This window comes from Pan troglodytes, chromosome 2, assembly GCF_028858775.2.
Source record: "Pan troglodytes isolate AG18354 chromosome 2, NHGRI_mPanTro3-v2.0_pri, whole genome shotgun sequence".
Lineage (NCBI taxonomy): Eukaryota > Metazoa > Chordata > Mammalia > Primates > Hominidae > Pan > Pan troglodytes.
The window spans coordinates 69,565,073-69,585,325 of record NC_086015.1 but is presented as its reverse complement, the minus strand read 5'-3'; the positions used below and the strand labels follow the sequence as shown (position 1 = coordinate 69,585,325).

Below are 20,253 nucleotides of genomic sequence, written 5' to 3'. Positions count from 1 at the left end.
TTTGGCATCTCACTGCTGGGTGTGTGTGTGTGTGTGTGTGTGAAAAGTCCAGGGGAGAAAGGAGATCTCAACAACTGGTTCTGGAACACCTGGTGGTTGGCCTACTGAGTGACTCCTTAACTCAAGCAAATCATAATTCAATAACACAGTGTCGTGGTGTGCCTGGGTTTCAGTCATGGCTCTGCAATGTGGGGCAAATTATCAACCCTTTGTAAGGCCCACTTTTCACATTAGTGGAAAGGACGTGTTAGTAATACTAGCTTCATGGAACTGCTATGAGGAGTCAATGAGATCAGGCACAGAAGGCATTTTGTAAGGTAATGGTGTGCTGTGAGCCTCCGTAAATGTTAACATTTGCTGTTATTAATGGAGTAGACCTGGCCAGCGGCCTTCGGACTGACCTTTGTGGAGACCCCCAGTGAAGGGAATACCCCAGTGGGCTCTGTCTTCCTTCCCAGGGTTCTCCTTTTGGCCAACTTCATCAGATTCATAAGTCAGCATTTTATGTATAATTTTGTTCAAAGAAATGATTTCCACAGATAAAAAATCCAAACCCCCAAACCATTAGATTACACCAAATCTGAAAAAACAAGACACAGAACATAGGAATGCTGAAAGCAGAGTGTCTGTAAAGAAAGGCAGCCTGTCTGTCTGTCTATGGTTGGATAAATTGGCAGCTCCGTTGTAGTGAAGTATCACTGTACTGTGGCACACTGTGTTCCTGGGTGTTTAATTTCTTTTAAAATACAAGGGAAGAGTGATTCTGGTTTTATTACTTAGAATTTTCCTTTCTCCTCTCTATCACCCAGTCCTTCAAAGTTTGGAATTTATTTTCCTAGACATATCATTTTTTGAACCAGCAAAAGAAAGGAAGAATAATTTAATGTTCAAGGTATCGTGTTTATTTCTATGATTTGTTTGCTATAAATGGTTTTCTTTAAAAAAAAAAACTTGCAAATGATATGCTAGAGTGCTGATGTTTTCTGATAAACATTAGCTAATTCTTTCTGTAAAAGAATAAGCAGAACTAATCTCAGGCATTCTGTAGATTTTAAAGGACTTAGACTATAGTTCTAGATGATAACCTCCATAGATCAGATTCTAGAATAGCCCCTGGCTCTCCATTTTACTCATTAATAAAACAGAGGCTATGAGAGGAGAAGAGGTTTGCTGCAAGTAACTTGGGACAGGGCCCCAAGATTGCCTCTGTCCATGGAGTGGCTAAGCTGCATTTGACGGAGAGGAGGTTGTGATGATATGTTAATGTGAACTTGTGGTCCTCAGTTCTTTTAGTCTTTTAGCATTGAAGTTATAAACTGTAGTCCTAGTAATAACCTCATAGTAATTTCTTATATTTTGGCTTAATAATAATTAATTCCTAATGCTAATCACATAGGTAGGGCAGGGATTATCATTCTATTTTTACAAATCAAGAAACTGAGGCAATGAGGAAGCCAATAAAATCAAAGCCAAAGGTGATCAGGGCTTCGAGTCTCCTGAGTTCACCATTGCCCTGCTTCTTCTGCACTGTCAGGCATTCCTCCTATAGTAACCCTTTGAAGTTGGGGGTCTTTACCACCCATTTTACGGATGAAGAAACAAAGTCACAGGGAGGGTCAGTAAGTGGCAGATCTGGTCTTTTTAACTCTTATGTCATCTAGGGCTGTTTTCATAGGTGCCCTGTAGCTGCCTCTGAAGTTATAGTACAGCAGGTTGAATACAGTTTTGCAGAAATCAGTAATTGCAGAATCATGATTGTTCTCTGTGTAATTTTTCCCCTACTTAGATTCCAATTTAAGAAATGGGGATGAAGCAAATGAGCACACCATTTCTTGATGCATCTGTGGTGTTACCATGGTTACATTTTGGCATGCTCTCCCATTTATTTTTTCCACTGATTTATTGGACCTGACTGTGAGCTAAATGGCTTGATTTTAAGCTTACCACTATGTAGGAATTGGGGCAAAAAACGAACTCTGTCTTTTAACAACAGTGGAAAAATCATGTTTGTTTTTGCTTGTATAAAGCCCCTTGGCATTGATGTTTTATGGCTGTGAAACCAGTAAATCAGGAATTTGGAAAGCAGAAATGGTGTTCCTACTAAAAGAGAAAACAGGTAACAATTCATTTTACACTTTCTTCATAAAATGGGAAGGAAATTCAGAAGAGGTCTGTTTTGGAGTCTGGTGGAGTGTGTGTGCCTTTGAACATGAGTAGACTGGGGCTTACTTGAGATTCTTTCGACTTATGTTACTCTGGCCACATTTGTGTTTATTTTGATTCTATGGCCCATGTGACTGAGAAAACCAAGCTCTCCACCAGCCTGTTGTGCTAATGGATTAGGAAGCTGTGGATTTGGGGAATGGATTCTCTTGATGATGATGTAACTGTGCTGCAGGGAAATGGGCTCGTGTAATCTGTATATTCCAGAACTTCCTGCCACTGACATTTCATTGACTTCGGTATTTTGAGAAGAGATGACCTCATGAACAGGTGCTTGTGGTGGGGGTAGACGTCTTTCCCTGTACATATTAGGAGGCTCATGGGTCATTGGAAATGAAGAAATAAAGCTCCTTCATTCTCAGGTTATTTTTAGCATTGCCATAATGTAGTGGAGCTGTATGTGCATCATAGCACACTTTACCACTTACGGCTCAGTTTATCTTAATTCTCTGGCAAAGGAAATGCGGGTAATAGCACCCCTGTTTTACTGGCCAAAAGATAAAGCAACAAAATTGAACTTTCTCAAAATTGTACCATTTGAAATGCCATATTACTCATTCCTCATCTGCTGCTATTTTACTTTTTAAAATTTGTAACGGCGTTGTTGAAATATAATTCACACACCATACAACTTACCCGTTTAAAGTGTTCATCCAGTGCTATTTTTGTTACAGTTACTATTATTCTCCACTCCCCTTTTATCTTCCCTTTATTCAAGAACTTTTATTATTTCTACAGTAAGAAGAAAGGGCATGTTAGTTGAAATTTCATTATATTTACCATTCAAAATACCACTAGAAAAACCCCAACAGAAAAGAGATGCAGATGCAGAATGAGTTCAGGGGCCTGTTGTGAAGTCTGAGGGCTGCTCTGCTGGCTCTGTGGCCTGGCACAAGTCACATAACCTCTCTGAATCTCGTTGACTCTTCAGTAAAATGGAAATAGTAGTACTGACTCAACCACTGTCTTATCAGATACACATAGCAGTCCTATAAGGTGAGTCTTATTAAAGGAAACAGAGGCTCAAGAGAGGTTAATAGTTTGCTTAAGGTCACACAGCAAGTAGCATGGTCAGGGTTAAACCAGTTCTCTGTAACTCTCAAGTTGGGTGTTATTAGTAATAGCCTGATTAGAGTAATATACAAACAGACTATTGAGAGTAAAAGAAAAAAAAAAGTTTCTGATGGCTGAATTTAGAGCTCTAGTTGCTTAAAATAATGACGTTTTATCTGTTGGGTTTGGGAGCAATGGAAGGCACAATACCTTAAAAATAAGTTTATTCTCTCTGATGTTCAAGTAATTCACTGGTTGTACAATATAATTTTAATAATAATTATTCAGATTCAAAAAAATCATTACATGATTTTCTTAGCATATCTAAGTTTATCTTATTTTCCATTAGATCTTTTCTTTGTGTACCTATGGAAAACCTTTGCAATGCTTGTAAACATGCCTACTTCTCTCATTCCTCAGAACCATCTGGCTAATATTTCTCTTTCTCCTCCTCCAGTTTTGGTCACATTCCCAACCCCTCCCACTCTGCACTTCAACCCTACAAACTTCATATTCCAAACACACTTTGTGTCTTCTTATAAATGGGTACATATTATTTTTTCGTATTTCGCTGCCTATCTATCTGACCAGTTCACAGTCTTCTTTTTAAGTTTTAGCCAGATGCCACTTCCTCCACGAAGTCCTCCATTGCTTCTGCAGATTGGGCCTATTGCCATCTCCCCCCACTCCCCAAGCTGCACTCCGTGACCTCCTTCTTGCCTGTTTTGTGCCTGATTGTAGTGCCTGCTGCATGCCTGCCTGTCCTAATTAGATTCTAACTTTCATGAGTCAGGCAGCATATCTAACTGAGTGACCAGGCCACTCCTAGCTTAGTGCCTGGACTATAGGATAAGTATTTGTTGAACGAATGAACAAATGAAGAAATGGAAAAAGATATTCTTTCTTTTTCTTCTTTTATTTTTTTCTTCCTTACTTAGCATTTGAGAAAAACAGCAGAATTGCTTTGACCATAACGCTTTCAGAATAAAAGGAAGGTCAGAGTCTTGAGCCCCAAAAAGGGTCACAGATGACTGATAAGGACTTCACTAATTACTTGGCTGGTAATCGAAACACACAAGAAAATTGTCAAAGCTCCCATGAGCTTGGAGCTGGAGTGCCCGTTCACAGCTCCTCCTAATTGTAGTCTAGATATCACCGTACCTCCTGCATTGATAGCCTTCTTGTTTTATGACTTCTTGTCCTAGCTGATGTGACAACATCTGAGATTCTTGCTTTGGAATGGCCGCTTTTCCCATGAAGATAAATGCATTACCTGACAGGGCTTGTCATTTACTATACTGCTGCTGTCAAAACGAGATACAACTCACCCAGTAGTGCTGGTTCTCTGGAATGCTGTACAATGCCCCTCCCATTCCTCCTCACTTTTCTGGACTCAACTGTCATCTTTCTTTTCAAGCAAAGGTTGCCTAAAAGAGGAAAGGATAAGTCAGTTTTGTTCTGCAGCTTAACACTTTGTTCATCAAGGCTCTTCCCAGTACTGAGACCATTGTAACCAGTCTAAGAGGTATTGATCATTGACTTAAAGGACTTTACAGAGGGATTACATGTGTTTGATCTACAAGGCAATTTAAATTTGATGTGGTAAACATAGGTGATACTGGTCTTTATATGATAGCCATATTCAAAAGGGCATTTTAGCATCTGCTATCATTGCCTATTATTTTAAATGGGACCATAAATTACCATTAGTTCTATTTGAACGTACAGTTTTCTCTTAAACATAGTTGTTTCCAGGATTGGTTGCCTAAAATCAACCACTTTTCCTGTGATCTTTGACAATTAGAGCTGATAACGTGAACTAGACCTATTTGTCAGCAAGTGTCCAGGATAAAGAACTGGATGTTGGAAAATAGTTTGTCTCCTGGAATGTGCATACCTCTGTTCATGTTGTGTTGGACACTGGTGGAATGCTTCCGGTCATAACTCATGAACTTGAGAGTTCTGCAGGCATCATAGGTCTGATCAGATAAAGAGATAAAGGTCACTGGAAACTTTCTCTCTATTGCTGTTTCTCTGCCCTTGTCCTCTATCTAAACTAAGGGCTGTCTAAAAGGATTGCTTTAGCCTTTACAAAGCCTAGCCTGTGGCAAAACTATGACTAGTAACAATAGCAATAGCTCTCCAGCTTTTGGGTACCTACTGTGTACCGGATCCTCTGTCATGATATCTCTCTCTGTCCCTTTCTCTTTCTCTATCATGTCATCTCTAACTTTGGCTTCATCTAAAGTACACAAACTCTTAAGGATCTGAACTCTTCGACTCTATCTCTTTTCTATTTAACCACAGATGTTTGTTGCGTATAATGTAAACAACATTTATCTTGATCAGCTTTCTACTCTTTTTCTCCCCTTCTCTTCTACCCATCATGACTATATTTTCCCATGTGCCCTTGGCTTGTCTGTGATACGGGGACTCCTCCCACCTACTGACCCACCCCTTGACTGCTTACACCTGTCCTTCTCCATTGAAACTTATTTGCTGTGCATCGGTTTGCTATTGGGCTTCCTTTAAGAAGACAAGCATTAGAACAAAGAAGTGAATGTTTCTTATTGTGGTATGAGGTTCCCTTGTCCATCATATATTTGTGACTTTAAATGTGGTTCTGTCCAAATTATCCTGTGTAAGAGGATGTTCCAACAGAGGACATTCATGGCTAGCAACGAATTCTTACGCTTTTGATTTGTTTTTGTACTCCTCATAATGTTTAGCACAAACTATGTACATAGAAATCACTTTAAATACAAGATTGCCCATGTCAAGGGCGTTACTGTGTCAAGGATATCACTGCACTGCTTGTACGTGGTTTCCTATTTCACCATGTATAAGGTGAGCTATGATTTATGTTTCACAAAGTAAGGTAATAGTCCAGGCAAGGAGTTTTGTGCCAAATTAAAAAATCTTGAGATTAGATAACAATACTTTTTGTTTAGATGTGATTTGGAGCTAGAGTATGGGCTCAGATAAGTGTAAACACATTTTTATCCATGGGACTCTCCAATGGAGCACTGGAAGGTGGTGAGGGAAGCGGGAAGGTTCTTTGTTATTCTGGAGTTTTATTCATTGAGGAACTTGGAGCATCCCTGGAACCCTCCTCATAAATGCCAGCAGTATCCCCCATATTTGTGACAACTCAGCAGAAAACCACTTTGCATTTCTACAGTGCCCCTTCAGGAGCATTGAAGTGTGGAATCTATATTTACCTCTTGCTAGGGGAGAAGTGAGTTTTCCTGTTAGTGAGTTTATGAGAAGCACCTGGGCATTCCTGACCGTGACAATTCCTGTTCTCTTGGGGGCTCTGTCTGATCCCAGGGAAGCGTGCATTCACTGTCCATCCCTGCTGGAAATCTTCTTTGGGTGGGTCTCACGGGGAAGACAGTGGTTTTGAGATTTGCTGGGGAATGGGTTTGGTAAGTGTAATTTTGGGGGTGATTTATTAACAGTCCCCTTGTTAACAAAGATCTAAAGCCATTTTCTCCATTATAGCTTTTGTCAGTAATAAAACTGACATTGTGATGGGTGGATTATGCCATTTATTACAAGGCTTTGTTTATTCTAGTCCATGTCAGTTACTTCTATTGATACTCCACCTTCTTACCTTTTTCTTGCTTGCTTTTTCTCTTTCTTTCTTTCTTTTTTTTTTTTTTTTTCTGGAGACACAGTCTCACTCTGTCTCCCAGGCTGGGGTACAGTGGCATGATCATAGCTCAGTGCAGCGTCCAACTCCTGGGCTCAAGTGATCCTCCCACCTCAGCCTCCAGAGTAGCTGGGACTACAGACACATGCCACCATGCCTGGGTCTTTTTTATTTCTGTTTTTGATCTTATGTATTTTATCAATCCTTCTCCTTACAGCTTATCTAGAACCATTTTTTTAAAGCTTTAAGATCGGCTCTGAAATTCTAAATTCTGCACTAGACAGGGCAGCTGGCATTCATCACTCTTTGTCAGTAAAGAGCCTACGTACTTTACAAATATTGTTTGGTTAGTTGTACCATGATGCTAGTGGTAGTTATTACTGTCATTACATATGAGGTAAAGGGGGAGCAGAGAGGCTGAGTAACTCATCTGATACCATGCTTTCTAATTTAAAAATTGATACCTTTTTTAAAAAAACCAAGTTGTGTTTATTGAGTATGCCCAATGTGTCAGGAACTCTGTTAAACACATTACTTACATTATTTCCTTTTATCCTCTTAATCTTTTGAAGTATAAGCTATTATTATATCCATTTTCCAATGAAGAAAATGAGATTTATAGCGGCTCAAGTGCATACACTTACAGAGCTGAGTTTGATTTCAGTCTGGTAGACCCCAAAGTTATTATCTTAAACCACTGCATTTTACAGCCATTTGTACTATTAGTTTACTTTAGCACAATGGCGTATGTAATGGAAAAGAGAACCACTGGAAGGGCCCTTCCAGCACCTTCAGGCCACCTTTCAGGGCCCATTCAGCATAGTACACTTGGACTCATGCCCTGCCCCTGTGTGTCATTAGCGCTTGTCTTGTTGAGTCTAGAACATTCAAATGTGATGGGCTTTCAGGTGTGGTGGACCTGAGAGGCTGGCAGGGTCTACCACTTACCAGTTTTGTTGGCTTGGGCAGGTTACTCATGCTTCCTGTGACTCAGTTTCCTCATTATCTTTACTGATGTTTAGAAGAAGTATGGACGCACCCAGCCATGAGCTTGATACTTTGTAGGCCCTCTGTTAAGACTGATCCTTCTTCCTTACCCCTTTCCCTTCCCTTTCTAGCATGACTTCCCAAACACTCTTTTCAGTTTCTCTTTAGGCTTTGAGGCCTTATTTATATGAAGATTCTTTTTTTTCTTTAAACAAGCTAAGTTTTAAAAAACTGACTTTCCGGCATTTGTTGAGTAACAACTCAACACTAGATGCCAGGCAAGAATATAGTGAAGATTAATAATTGGATGATTTAGCCAATAATAGGCATGCTTGAAACAGCACATTTTTTGCCTTTTCCCAGCATCAGCTAATTCCCCAATGTTCTGTTTCTTTGTATTTCTTGTTATACGTTGTTAACCCTAATTGCCATTGTATAGTTGCTGAGTGGATAGAGTCCTATTGGAGAAAAAATGGGAAAAAAATTACAAACGTAAAAGCTCATAACACTGGACTTGATTTATATGTGTCTGTTAATAGATTCAAATAAACATGGTTTGGCTGGTGTTCTTTATTCTAAGGTTCTCAGGGATGTAGAAGAAGGGAAAGCCATGGGAGTTTTAGATTAAATTTAATTAGAGTTGTGGTAATTTATAATCTTCTTGTGAAAACATGTTAGATCAGACCTCACCACTTAATAATAACATCTATCATTAATTGAGCACATACTGTATGCACCAGGCACTGTGCTAAGTGATTTAAAAGCTTTGTTAGCCATCTCTGAACCCTGTAGGGCATAGTGTTATCAGTCCTGTATTCTGTATTCTGTAGTATGAGTGCAGCATTTGAGGTGTGGAGAGCTTAGGTAGTGGCATCTCCAGGGAGGCACAGTTTAATAATGATGGAACTCAGATTAAAACCTAGTTCTAACCACCTCCAGAGTCCAAGCTCTTGGTTTATTTTTCTGCCTGCCATCACCTTAAAGACCATTTTTTAAAATTAACATAGTAAATTTTAAAAAAGAGTCTCCTCCCAATAACATATGGATTAGTATTTGGCTGAGTGTAGGATACTAATATATCTATTTGGCAGTCATGTTAATTTATTTAATTGCTTTATAATTTTAGCTGACATTTTCCATCAAGATTTGTTGCAATTATAAAGCAATTTCCATGACGATTTTTGAAGGCACATGAAAGTTTTCACAGTATCCTTACCATGTATTATTTATTTTGAGGAAAGGATGTTTTAGTTTCCCAAGAATCATTTGAGTCAAGAGAATGAGAAATAATATATTTTAAAAAATTTCCTTGTATCAAATGTGTTCAATAAACGTAAGTAAAATTTCTGGCTTCTATAGTGGATTGTGTGTATTTCTTCTGTGGTCCAAGTAAGGAAATTTCACCATTTGTGTTCTGATTGCCCTACCTAGTTTGTGTTGGGGAATGAACTGCCCAAAATTTAAACAAGAAAACGTCAATTGTGTTATTTTCACTACAATATGAGTAAAGTAGACTTTTAAAATGATCAATGACATATTTTTCTTTTGCATTTAAAATTAACCAATAACATCATTATTTTTAGGAAATACATGCTAATGTATTTAGGGGTAAATGGCCATGGTGAATGATGCAACTTATGCTCAAATGGCTACAAAGCATTAAAAATGGTTACAAATATATTATGTGTGGGAGGAGGGAGAGAGAGGACAAATGACAAGCTGGTAGGTTAAAATGTTAATAACCAGCAAGCCTGAGTAAAGTGTGTATGGTGTTATTTGTACTATTCTTATTCTTGCACTGTTCTGTGAATTTGATATTTTCTATAAAAGGAAAATCAGCCTATACCAAAAAATAAAAAATAATCAAACAACTATAGTTTGGGAGAAGGGATTATATGTGAATGTTATGTTTTTGTCTCTCTTCCCCCTTATTTATATCAGTGTTTTTAGTCTAGAATTGAGATTTTGTTACTACCTTGATAGATCATGTTCATTAAAATATAGAGAGACTAGCCTGAAAGATATTGTGCACATATTAAAACAAGAATCTAGCACTTACAGAATACCAAGTTTATGCTAAGTGTTTTCATTATAGTTTCCCATTGAATACTTGTAGAAATCTTATAAAGGAAGTAATTACTATTAGTATTTTCACTGATGAGGAAACTGAGGCTAATAAAGTTAAGTGGCTTGGCTTACAATTATCGAATAGGACTGCAGCTCAGTCAGGTTGGTTACAAGAACCCCCACTAATAACCACCACTGTTTCTTTCCTCAGACTATATATGTGTATATATACTATGTATGTATACACATACAGTATATAAACATATACTATATACTGTATATACACATGTATGACACTATATATACTATACTGTAATAGTATAGTATATATAGTACTAGTATATATATACTGTATATACTAGTATAGTATATATAGTGTCATATATGTGTATATACAGTATATAGTATATATACAGTATTCTATCTGCTGTATATACATATGTAGTATATATGTGTGTATACATGTGTGTATGTATAGTATATATACAGTATATACAGTATACTATATATACAGTATATACAGTATACTATATATACTGTATATACAGTATACATACATACTATATATGTATATACAGTATACACAGTGTACTGTATATATGTATATATGTATAGTATATATAGTATATAGTGTACATATATGTACATATAGTATATACACATAGTATACTATACTATATATAGTATATATACTATATATGTATATAGTATATATACTATATACGTATATAGTATATATACTATATACGTATATAGTATATATAGTATATACTATAGTATATAGTACTACACGTGTGTATACACACATATATACCATATATGTATATACAGCATAGATGGAATACTGTATATATACTATATACTATTTATACTATATATAGTATACATACTATATATTATATATGTATACAGTATACTATATATTATATATGTATATAGTATACTATATATTATATATAGTATACTATACACTATATGTATGTATATAGTACATATACTATACACTATATGTATGTATATAGTACATATACTATACACTATATGTATGTATATAGTACATATACTATACACTATATGTATGTATATAGTACATATACTATACACTATATGTATGTATATAGTACATATACTATACACTATATGTATGTATATAGTACATATACTATACACTATATGTATGTATATAGTACATATACTATACACTATATGTATATATGTATATATACTATACACTATATGTGTATATATATAGTATATATACTATATACACACTATATGTATGTATATATGTATATAGTATGTGTACTATCTACTATATAGTGTATATATACTATATAGTATATACTATCTACTATATTACTATCTACTATATAGTGTATATATACTATATAGTATATACTATCTACTGTATATATACTATATACTATATATACCTATATATAGTATATAGTATATATATGCTATATATATAGTATATATACTATATACTATATATGTACCTAAATGAACGTGACATTTTTCTCCTTTCCCGTCTCATACAATAAGATTACAAACAGACCTTATAGAATTATTGGAGTTGCAGTTTCTGTGTTCTTAGATTTCATCAGTTGACTTGAGGGATACATATTCCTTATTTCCATCTCGAAATGGCTTTACACAGTCTCAAGTTCACTTAATTAGTGACTTGGGAAAAAAAAGATATATCTGTTTCAGTGGAATTTTGAAAAAAAAAGTTGCCTGAGTTGTAGGTAAAGTGTTCTTTAAATGTATAATATGACTTGGAAATAAGACATCATGTGAAATCATCAGGTGGACTGAAATTCTGTTCGAATTCTATCAGTGTTGCCTGCCTGACCCTAGCTAATTCTGGGAATCTAGATGGCTTTTTCCCCAGTGGATAGAAGTTTGTGGCTAATACAGGTTTCATTAACTTTTTTGTTTGATGTTCAATTCTAGTTCTCCCAGAGGCGAGCTATTGAAAGGTGGGCATTCAGTGTCATGCATTGCTTCAGAATTAGATACCCCATTCCAATCCACTTGAGTCAAGGATGCTGTAGGGGAATTTTGTAACTTCTTAGCTCACTGTTGAGTGGATCATTTATAAATCAAGAAACAGTTAGATATCTAAGGAACATGGAGTAGGTAAAAAAAAATGTTGTTGATATAATAATTGCTGTTTTGTTCTGAATTTGTATTATATACTTAAGGGTCTGGCCTGTCTAGGCACATCAAAGTCTCTTTCCCTGCCTCTCTCCCTCTCCCCTTCTCTTCTTCCAGTTCTTTCCCCTTCTCTCTTTCCTTCCTTTCCTTCTACCTCAGAATGGTCTATTTCTTTCTCTTATTCCAGATTCTGGCAGTAGAATGCAACGATTGTGAACAATTGCTTGTGCTAGTCATATGCGGGTTCTAACAGAGACCCTTTAAAAAAACTGAAGGAAGCAGGGCATGATGGCTCACGCCTATAATCCCAACACTTCGGGAAGCCAAGGTGAGCAGATCATTTGAGCCCAGGAGTTTGAGACCAGCCTGGGCAACATTGGGAGACCCCATCTCTACAAAAAATTACCCAGGTATGGTGGTGCACACCTGCAGTTCTAGCAATTCAATAGGCTGAGGTGGGAGGATCACTTGAGTCTAGGAGGTTGAGGCTGCAGTGAACTATGAGCGTGCCACTGCACTTCAGGGTGGGCAACAGAGCCAGACCTTTTCTCAAAAAAAAAGAAAAAAAAACCGGTGGCTCTTGCCTGTAATCCTAGTACTTTGGGAGGCTGAGGCAGGTGGATTTCTTGAGGTCGGGAGTTCAAGACAAGCCTGACCAACATGGTAAAACCCCATCTCTCCTAAAAATACAAAAAATTAACTGGGCATGGTGGCACGTACCTGTAGTCCCAGCTAGTTGGGAGGCTGAGGCAGGAGAACTGCTTGAACCCGGGAGGCAGAGGTTGCAGTGAGTCAAGATCAGGCCACTGCATTCCAGCGTGGGTGACAGAGCAAGACTCCATCTCAAAAAAAAAAAAAAAAAAAAAAAAAAAAAGAGAGAGAGAGAGAGAGAGATCGAGATAAAATAAATATAGCAAGTTATAAAAATCTTAAGTGCATGGTTTGATAAATTTTTACACACACACATGCACCACGCACACTCATCCATATAACCATTACCCAGGTCAATATTTTGAACACTGAGGATTTCAGTAGCTCCCTTGTGTCTCCTCTTATTGAACGCTTCCCTTCCTTCCCAAAAGTAACCACGATTCTGATGCTATCACCCTGGATTATTTTTGCCTGTCTTTGAATTTCATGTAAATGGAATGATAAAGTATGTATTCTTCTGCTGTAACTTTGTTTGCTAACATTACTCTCTGAGATTCATCCATGTAGTTTGAATGTAGCAGTAGTTTGATTTTTTTAATTGCTGTGTAGTTGTTGATTGTATGAATATACTATGATCTGCTTACCCATTCTTCTGTTGATTTGTTTCCAGTTTTTAGCTACTGTTGTGAGCATTCTTATACAATGGACATGTGTGCACAATTCTAGGAGTAGAATTGCTGGATTACAGTGTAGTCATATGTTCTGCTGTAATAAATATTGCCAAATAGTTTCCAAAGTAGTTACACCAGTTTGCACTCACACCTACACCGTGTAAGAGTTCCAGTTGCTTCTCATCCTCACCAACATTTGGTATTGTGAGTCTTAAATTTTTGCATATCTTGGTGGTTGTGCAGTGGTATCTCATTGTGATCTTAATTTGCATTGTTCTGATGTAGAATGATACTGAACACTTTTTCAAATGCTCATTGTCTATTTGGATATCCTCTTTCATGAAGTTTTTATTCAAGTGTTTTTCCATTTGTCCGTTTTTTTTTGTTTTTTTGTTTTTTTGAGATGGAGTTTCACTCTTGTTGCCCAGGCTGGAGTGCAATGGCACAATCTCGGCTTACTGCAACCTTTGCCTCCTGGCTGATTCTCCTGCCTTAGCCTCCCTAGTAGCTGGGATTACAGGCGCCTGCCACCACGCCTGGCTAATTTTGTATTTTTAGTACAGACTGGATTTCACCATGTTAGCCAGGCTGGTCTCAAACTCCTGACCTCAGGTGATCCGCCTGTCTCACCCTCCCAAAGTGCTGGGATTGCAGGCATGAGCCACTCCACCCGGTCCCCGTTTGTCTTTTTAATCGGATTGTCATTTGCTTTCTGATTTGTAGAAAAAACTGGGTTTTAAATTTTGTCTCTGTTGCTTATTGGCTGTGCTTGCACTGGTTGTCTAACCTTTTTGAGGTGCTTCTATGGAATGGGGCTAATGATACCTGCTTTGTAGGTTGTGGTGAGAATCACACGAGGAAATGTATGTGAGTTCCTAAGCATAGTTCCAGGCACACAGATGGCATAAGTAAGTAGTATTAAAACATTTTTTTAAACCTATTCTTAAATTAGGTGAACAGTTCATTAAGTTATTCTGACATTTTTTTCTTCTCTTTTCTTATGTGCTATTCTCTTTTTTATACTTGTAGTACAAAAGGAAAGACAGTGGCCGCATGCATAATACGCAGTAGGCCGAAACACCTGATTTGTTCAAAGGAACACTTGAGGTCATATCAATTCCCCTAAGAAATTTTTCTTGTAATGGGAACAAATGAGGACCAGAAGTGAGTTTCCAAAAAGAGAGAATAAGATAAAATATAGACATAGGACCCAATTAAAGAAATTTACCTGTCCAGGGTAGTAGTAGGGAGCACATAAGAATAGTCAGTGGGCTTTGTGTTTTATTTCCTCTCACTCTCTTGTCAGTTTCTCAGAGACTCAGTTTTTTTCATTTGCAAAGCAAAGATAACAATGCCTATTTTAAAGGGTTATTGTGAGGCCTAGAACAGTGCTTGGACTCCTGTAAGCACTTTATATAATGGGGGCTGCTGTGATGTGTAATGGTCATGATGGGAGTGAGGATGATGTTGAAGATGATGAAGATACCACTTCTGTTAACAGAGGCATTGCCTGCCTTTACTGTTGCCTGTTGAAAAGTTGCTTCAGGGGCATATACAATAGCAGTTTCAGGGAGTGATGTGACCTGTAGCAGGAAGGGGAAAGTCAGGAGAAAAGAATTTTCTTCTCTGCAAGAGACTGGGGTAGGTACCAGCTATTTGACAGGGAGGCACTATTCTTGGATGTCCATCTGCACACTAGATTCATGAGTGTTGGGGATTACCCGGGCATCCCAAACCATATTACAGTGAATTATGTTATCGTTATTTATTTAACATATACATATATTTTCAAAATATATAGAAAATGTCAGAATGGGAAAAAAAAATCATAGGGACTTAGGCAGTTATTGGAGCTTGCTTTAAAAACCCATATCAGTGTTGACCAGAATCTGGGTTTCAAGAGAATTGTCAGGAAAAGTAGTCTTAGGTCAGGAGGGTGGCTCACACCCATAATCCCAGCACTCTGGGAGGCCAGGGTGGGTGGATTGATTGAGCTCAGGAGTTTGAGACCAGCCTAAGCAACATGGTGAAAACCCATCTCTACAAAAAATACAGAAATTAGCCGGGCTGGGTGCAGCGGCTCACACCTGTCATCCCAGCACTTTGGGAGGCTGAGGCAGGTGGATCACTTAAGGTCAGGAGTTCGAGACCTGCCTAGCCAACATGGTGAAACCCCATCTCTACTGAAAATACAAAAATTAGCCAGGCCTGGTTGTGGGTGCCTGTAATTCCAGCTACTCAGGAGGCCGAAGCAGGAGAATCACTTGAGCCTTGGAGGTGGAGGTTGCAGTGAGCAAAGATCATGCCACTATACTCCAGTCTGGGTGACAGAGCAAGATTCGATCTCAAAAATAAACAAACAAATAAATAAATAAATATCCGGGTGTGGTGGCACACACCTGTAATCGCAGCTACTTTGGGGGCTAAGGTGGGAGGACTGCTTGAGCCTGGGAGGCACAGGTTGCAGTGAGCCAACATTGTGCCACTGTACTCCTGCCTGGGTGACAGAGCAAGATCCTGTCTCAAAAAAATAAATAAATAAACAAAATAAAAAAATAAAGAAAGTAAAAGTAAAATAACCTTCAGGGCACTGAGAGGCACGGTGCAGTGGTTGCTGAGTAAACATAGGTTTTGGATGTGGAAAGATACGTGTTTGACTCATAGCCCTTCCGTTCTCTGGCTTTGTGATCTTGGATAAGTTCCTTCCCGAGGTTTTGCAACTTATAAAATTGGGACAATAGTATTATCCCCATAGACTTGTAGGGAGAGTTAATTAACATAATACATGAAAAGCACCAAGAGAGGCTCTGGCACATAGTAGGTGCTCAAACTGCAAAAATATGTCCATGTATCTGATGAGTAGAAATGCACATTCTGTGCTAATTGAAATAATCATTTAGTAGGCAGAGTTGAATGGATGCAAAGGAGGAGGGAAGGGATGTTTTACATGTAACTACCCTGCACACAGTAGGACTCGCTGGATCTCCTCTCTGGGTTGTGGGTAGAAGTGGACTTTCATTTCAGAGTTTGATTCTGTAATTCTTTCGTCAAAATATTTGATGTTTCCTAGAGCAGTTGCAATTGAGATACGTTTCCTATATAAGCAATCTACCATTGAACCTGAGTTGGACAATGTATACTTTACTAATATAAGGCACACTGATGGGCACACTTAAATAGTAAGTGTGATATTGTAGACTTATTTTTTCTCTCTCCTTCATTAACTCTTATCTGCTGAAAGCCCTTCAGCATGCTTTAAAAGTAGGTCAGACACTCTAGAAGGGTCTGGTTGGCCTACAAGGGCTGGTTTTTCTTTTTTTGCCAACTCTTAGGGTCTCCATCATTGAGTTTGTCTGTCTGCAGGAAGATGAGCACTTCCTACAGTTGTGCATGGCCTACAGGAAGCACAATTACTTTCACATCATACTCCCCAGCAAGTATCAAATCTATAATTTCTCCCCCCTTTATTTATTCACTGTGGCAGATTTTTTCAGGAACTCATTTGGCTGGTATGTGAGTGTAGTGTAAAGTTTCACAGGTGAAATTTTTCAAAGATGCACACGGTGAGCATGATGTCGAGAGCCGTAATTTGTGTTGTGAAGCCAGCAAGAGTCACAACACAAAATACAAAAGGATGATACCAGCACAGGTTCATTGTAAATTGTGCAATTTTAAGGATAAGTGGATGTGGTCTTGTAAAACAGGTCATTTATAGTGAGGTCTCGTCATACAAATTTAAAGGGTCGTTATGACATCCCTTGTACAATAAATGTTTGAAGTTTCTGGAACTTTATCTTTGATAGAGCTGTTGTAGAATGGTTCTTCTCTCATTAGCTATCTTAAGTTGCATATTTTCATGGCATGAGTCATTTTCAGGCATAACAACTGGAAGCTTGCTGCTTTTGTGTTTTCTTGGAAAGCCTGTAAAAGAGCCCATTTGAGTACATTCCAAGAAGATGGTCATCTTTTGCACCTTGGAGGGAAGTAATGCTAAATAGTGACACATTAAGGAAAATGTTCCACATCTGTTCTATTTTCACTTCTTGTTGAAATTTACAGTCATAGGAATTTTGTTTATTCCCCATTTGCTGCTTGATTTTCCAGTTGACTAATAAAAGCCAGAGACTTGTCAATGGAGTTTTTTTTTTAAAATAAGCAGTTCACTTCTTCACACATTTGTGGCAATTCAAGTTAAAATCCAGTAGGAAAATAGCATTTCAAGTTGGTGTTTTTGGTTTCTTTTTTCTTATATGGTGGAAATCAAAGGTTCTTATAAGGAAAACCCCCATCTCTGTGAATATATAAATAACTGTGAAGTGATTTATTATTTGTCTTTGACATTATATGAAAGTCATCGTATTCCACAAGCCAGGAAAAACATCCACAGTAGCAACTCTGATATCGTTTCTCTGTTATTATTTTTAGGCCCTTGGCCAATTTAAAAAGCATCAGATAAATTGAGGCACTTTTGTTTTGCTTGCCTTTCTCCAGCAGTATTTGCTATTTCTTAAATAATCATTATACATTAATGTCAATATATAACTAAACATCATTATCCAGGCACAACTTTGCTGTAGAATCCAACATAGCTTAAAATGTTATCATTGGAAGAGTGTTTTTCATTTTTATTAGTGTCTTCTTTGTGATATAACACCAATATTTCTTGATCCTCAGATACTTTTTTTTTTTGCATTTGGATGTTTTTAAACATAGATGTGCATATTTAATGCCGTAGTTTTCTTTTCTCCTGAAAAGCCATAAATTGAAAGTTGAATCTTATAATTAATCACATCTTAGAACTAAGGAAATTTTGATATTGTGAAAATTACAAAGTGCTATAATGTGAATGTATCACCCAAAATTCACGTGTTGAAACATAATGGCCAATATGTAGTAAGAGATGGGGCCTTTCCGAGGTGATTCAGTCATGAGGGTGGAACCTTCATGGATGGGATTAGGATCCTTTTAAACAGACTTGAGAGAGTGGGTTTCCTTTCTTCCAGTCTTCTGTCATGTGAGGACCCAGCATTACCCCTCTGGGGGATGCTGTAACAGGGCGCCATCTTGGAAGGAGAGACCAGGCCCTCAACAGACAAACTTGCCAGCACCTGGATCTTGGAATTCCCTGCCTCCAGAACTATGATAAATTTCTGTTCTTTATAAATGACTGTCTCAGGTATTTTCTTATAGCAACACAAAGAAAGACAAGGCTATTCTTTTTTGTTAGTTCTGCTTTAACTTTATATTCAGGTTTACAAGACCAGCCTGTAGGAGACTTTTCAGTTTCTTAGGGATTTTACCTACAATTAGAATAACTTTCTGTTCGATGGCAGTAATGCCTCCCTTTTATCTATGCTCTATGGTTCAATCAACTAGACAGAAAATTTAATGCATGTTTCCAAATAATACCTTAATTTTTTATTCCAAATAATTGTCAAATTTTTATTATGTAGATTGTCATATAAATTTTTTTATTCAAAATGGAAGCAGCATCATGAATTTCATTGTCCCCTTTGACCATCTCAACACTGTGCTATATATATTTTTTGGTCTGGTAATCATAGATTATCATTTTTTAAATATTCATCTGAGATCTTTTTCTAATTATTCTTAATATGTATGAACCTGTAGAAAATATATAATAAACAGTATGGAAAGTATGTGTGTTTGGAGTTGCATAAAGGGTATCACACTTTTCTTTGAAAGCTTGGTAAAATCTGTCCATAAAATATCCTGGCCTGGTATGTATTTTTTTCTTTGCAGTAGCTAGGAAAAGGGAAGGGGGAGATAGTTCTTTAATTTCATTTTAGTTACAGTCATTGCTCTATTCACATTTTCTATTGCTTCTTAAGATAGTTTCATTAATTTGTTATTCTAGAAAATGATCCATTCTGTCTAGATTTTAAATTAATTGGTATAAAGTTGTACATGGTATTCTCTTATACATGAAAATAAATCTTTTTAATATTTGTATTGCCTCCTTTTTTGCTCCTAAGGTTGATTATATATGATTTCTCCTTTCCCCACTCATGGTCCTATTTGCCAAAGGTTTTTCTATTTTAATAGTGCTTCCCTAGAAACAGTTTTTCTCTCTATTTTTTTCTTATTGCCAACAGTGTCCAGTATAAATTTCTACCTTAATTTCATTATTTCTTCTTTCTACCTTTTAAAAACAGTTTTATTGAAATATAGTTCCCATACTACATAATTGACCTATTTTTAAAAATCATTACTTTTTATTCTCAAGGTGTACAACTGTCACCACAAAATTATAGAATGCTTTTATCACCCCGAGAAAGAAACCCTATACGCATTAATAGTCACATCCCATTTCCTTCTAACTCCCACAGCTATAGGTAACTTCTGATTTACCTTCTGTCTCTATACATTCACCTATGGTGTAGATTTCATATAAATGGAATAACACAATATGTGACATGTTGTGTCTTCTTTTACTCAGCGTGATGTTTTCAGGTTTATCCATGTTGTATCAGTATTTCATTCCTTTTTATTGCCCAATAGTATCCTCTCATATGGGTGTGCCACATTTTATTCATTCATCAGTTAGTGAACATTTGAATTATTTCACTTTTTGGCTATTATGAGTAATAATGCTGCTATAACGTTCATGTATATGTTTTTATGTGGATGTATGTTTTTATTTCTCTTGGCTGTATACTGAGGGAATCATGTGGTCATATCATAAATTTAACTTTTTGAGGAACTGCCAGACTGTTTTCCAAAGTGGCTAAACCATTTTATATTAGCATACAGGACACTTCTAAT

The 20,253-nt window shown here is 37.2% G+C and overlaps 1 protein-coding gene across 34 annotated transcripts in view; it reads left to right on the top strand.

Annotated features, from left to right (window-relative positions):
• MAGI1 (membrane associated guanylate kinase, WW and PDZ domain containing 1) overlaps positions 1 to 20,253 on the top strand; it is a 674,091-nt gene that overhangs the window by 411,722 nt on the left and 242,116 nt on the right. Inside the window, exon 1 of one of the 34 annotated variants that reach the window (XM_009445800.5) lies at positions 1,960 to 2,116. The exons of the other annotated variants lie outside the window; for them this stretch is intronic. Within the exon in view, the coding sequence (XP_009444075.2) occupies positions 2,041 to 2,116 (76 nt within the window). The 5' untranslated portion in view covers positions 1,960 to 2,040. Of the gene's footprint in view, positions 1 to 1,959; positions 2,117 to 20,253 lie in introns of those variants that run through there. 34 annotated transcript variants of the gene reach the window in all.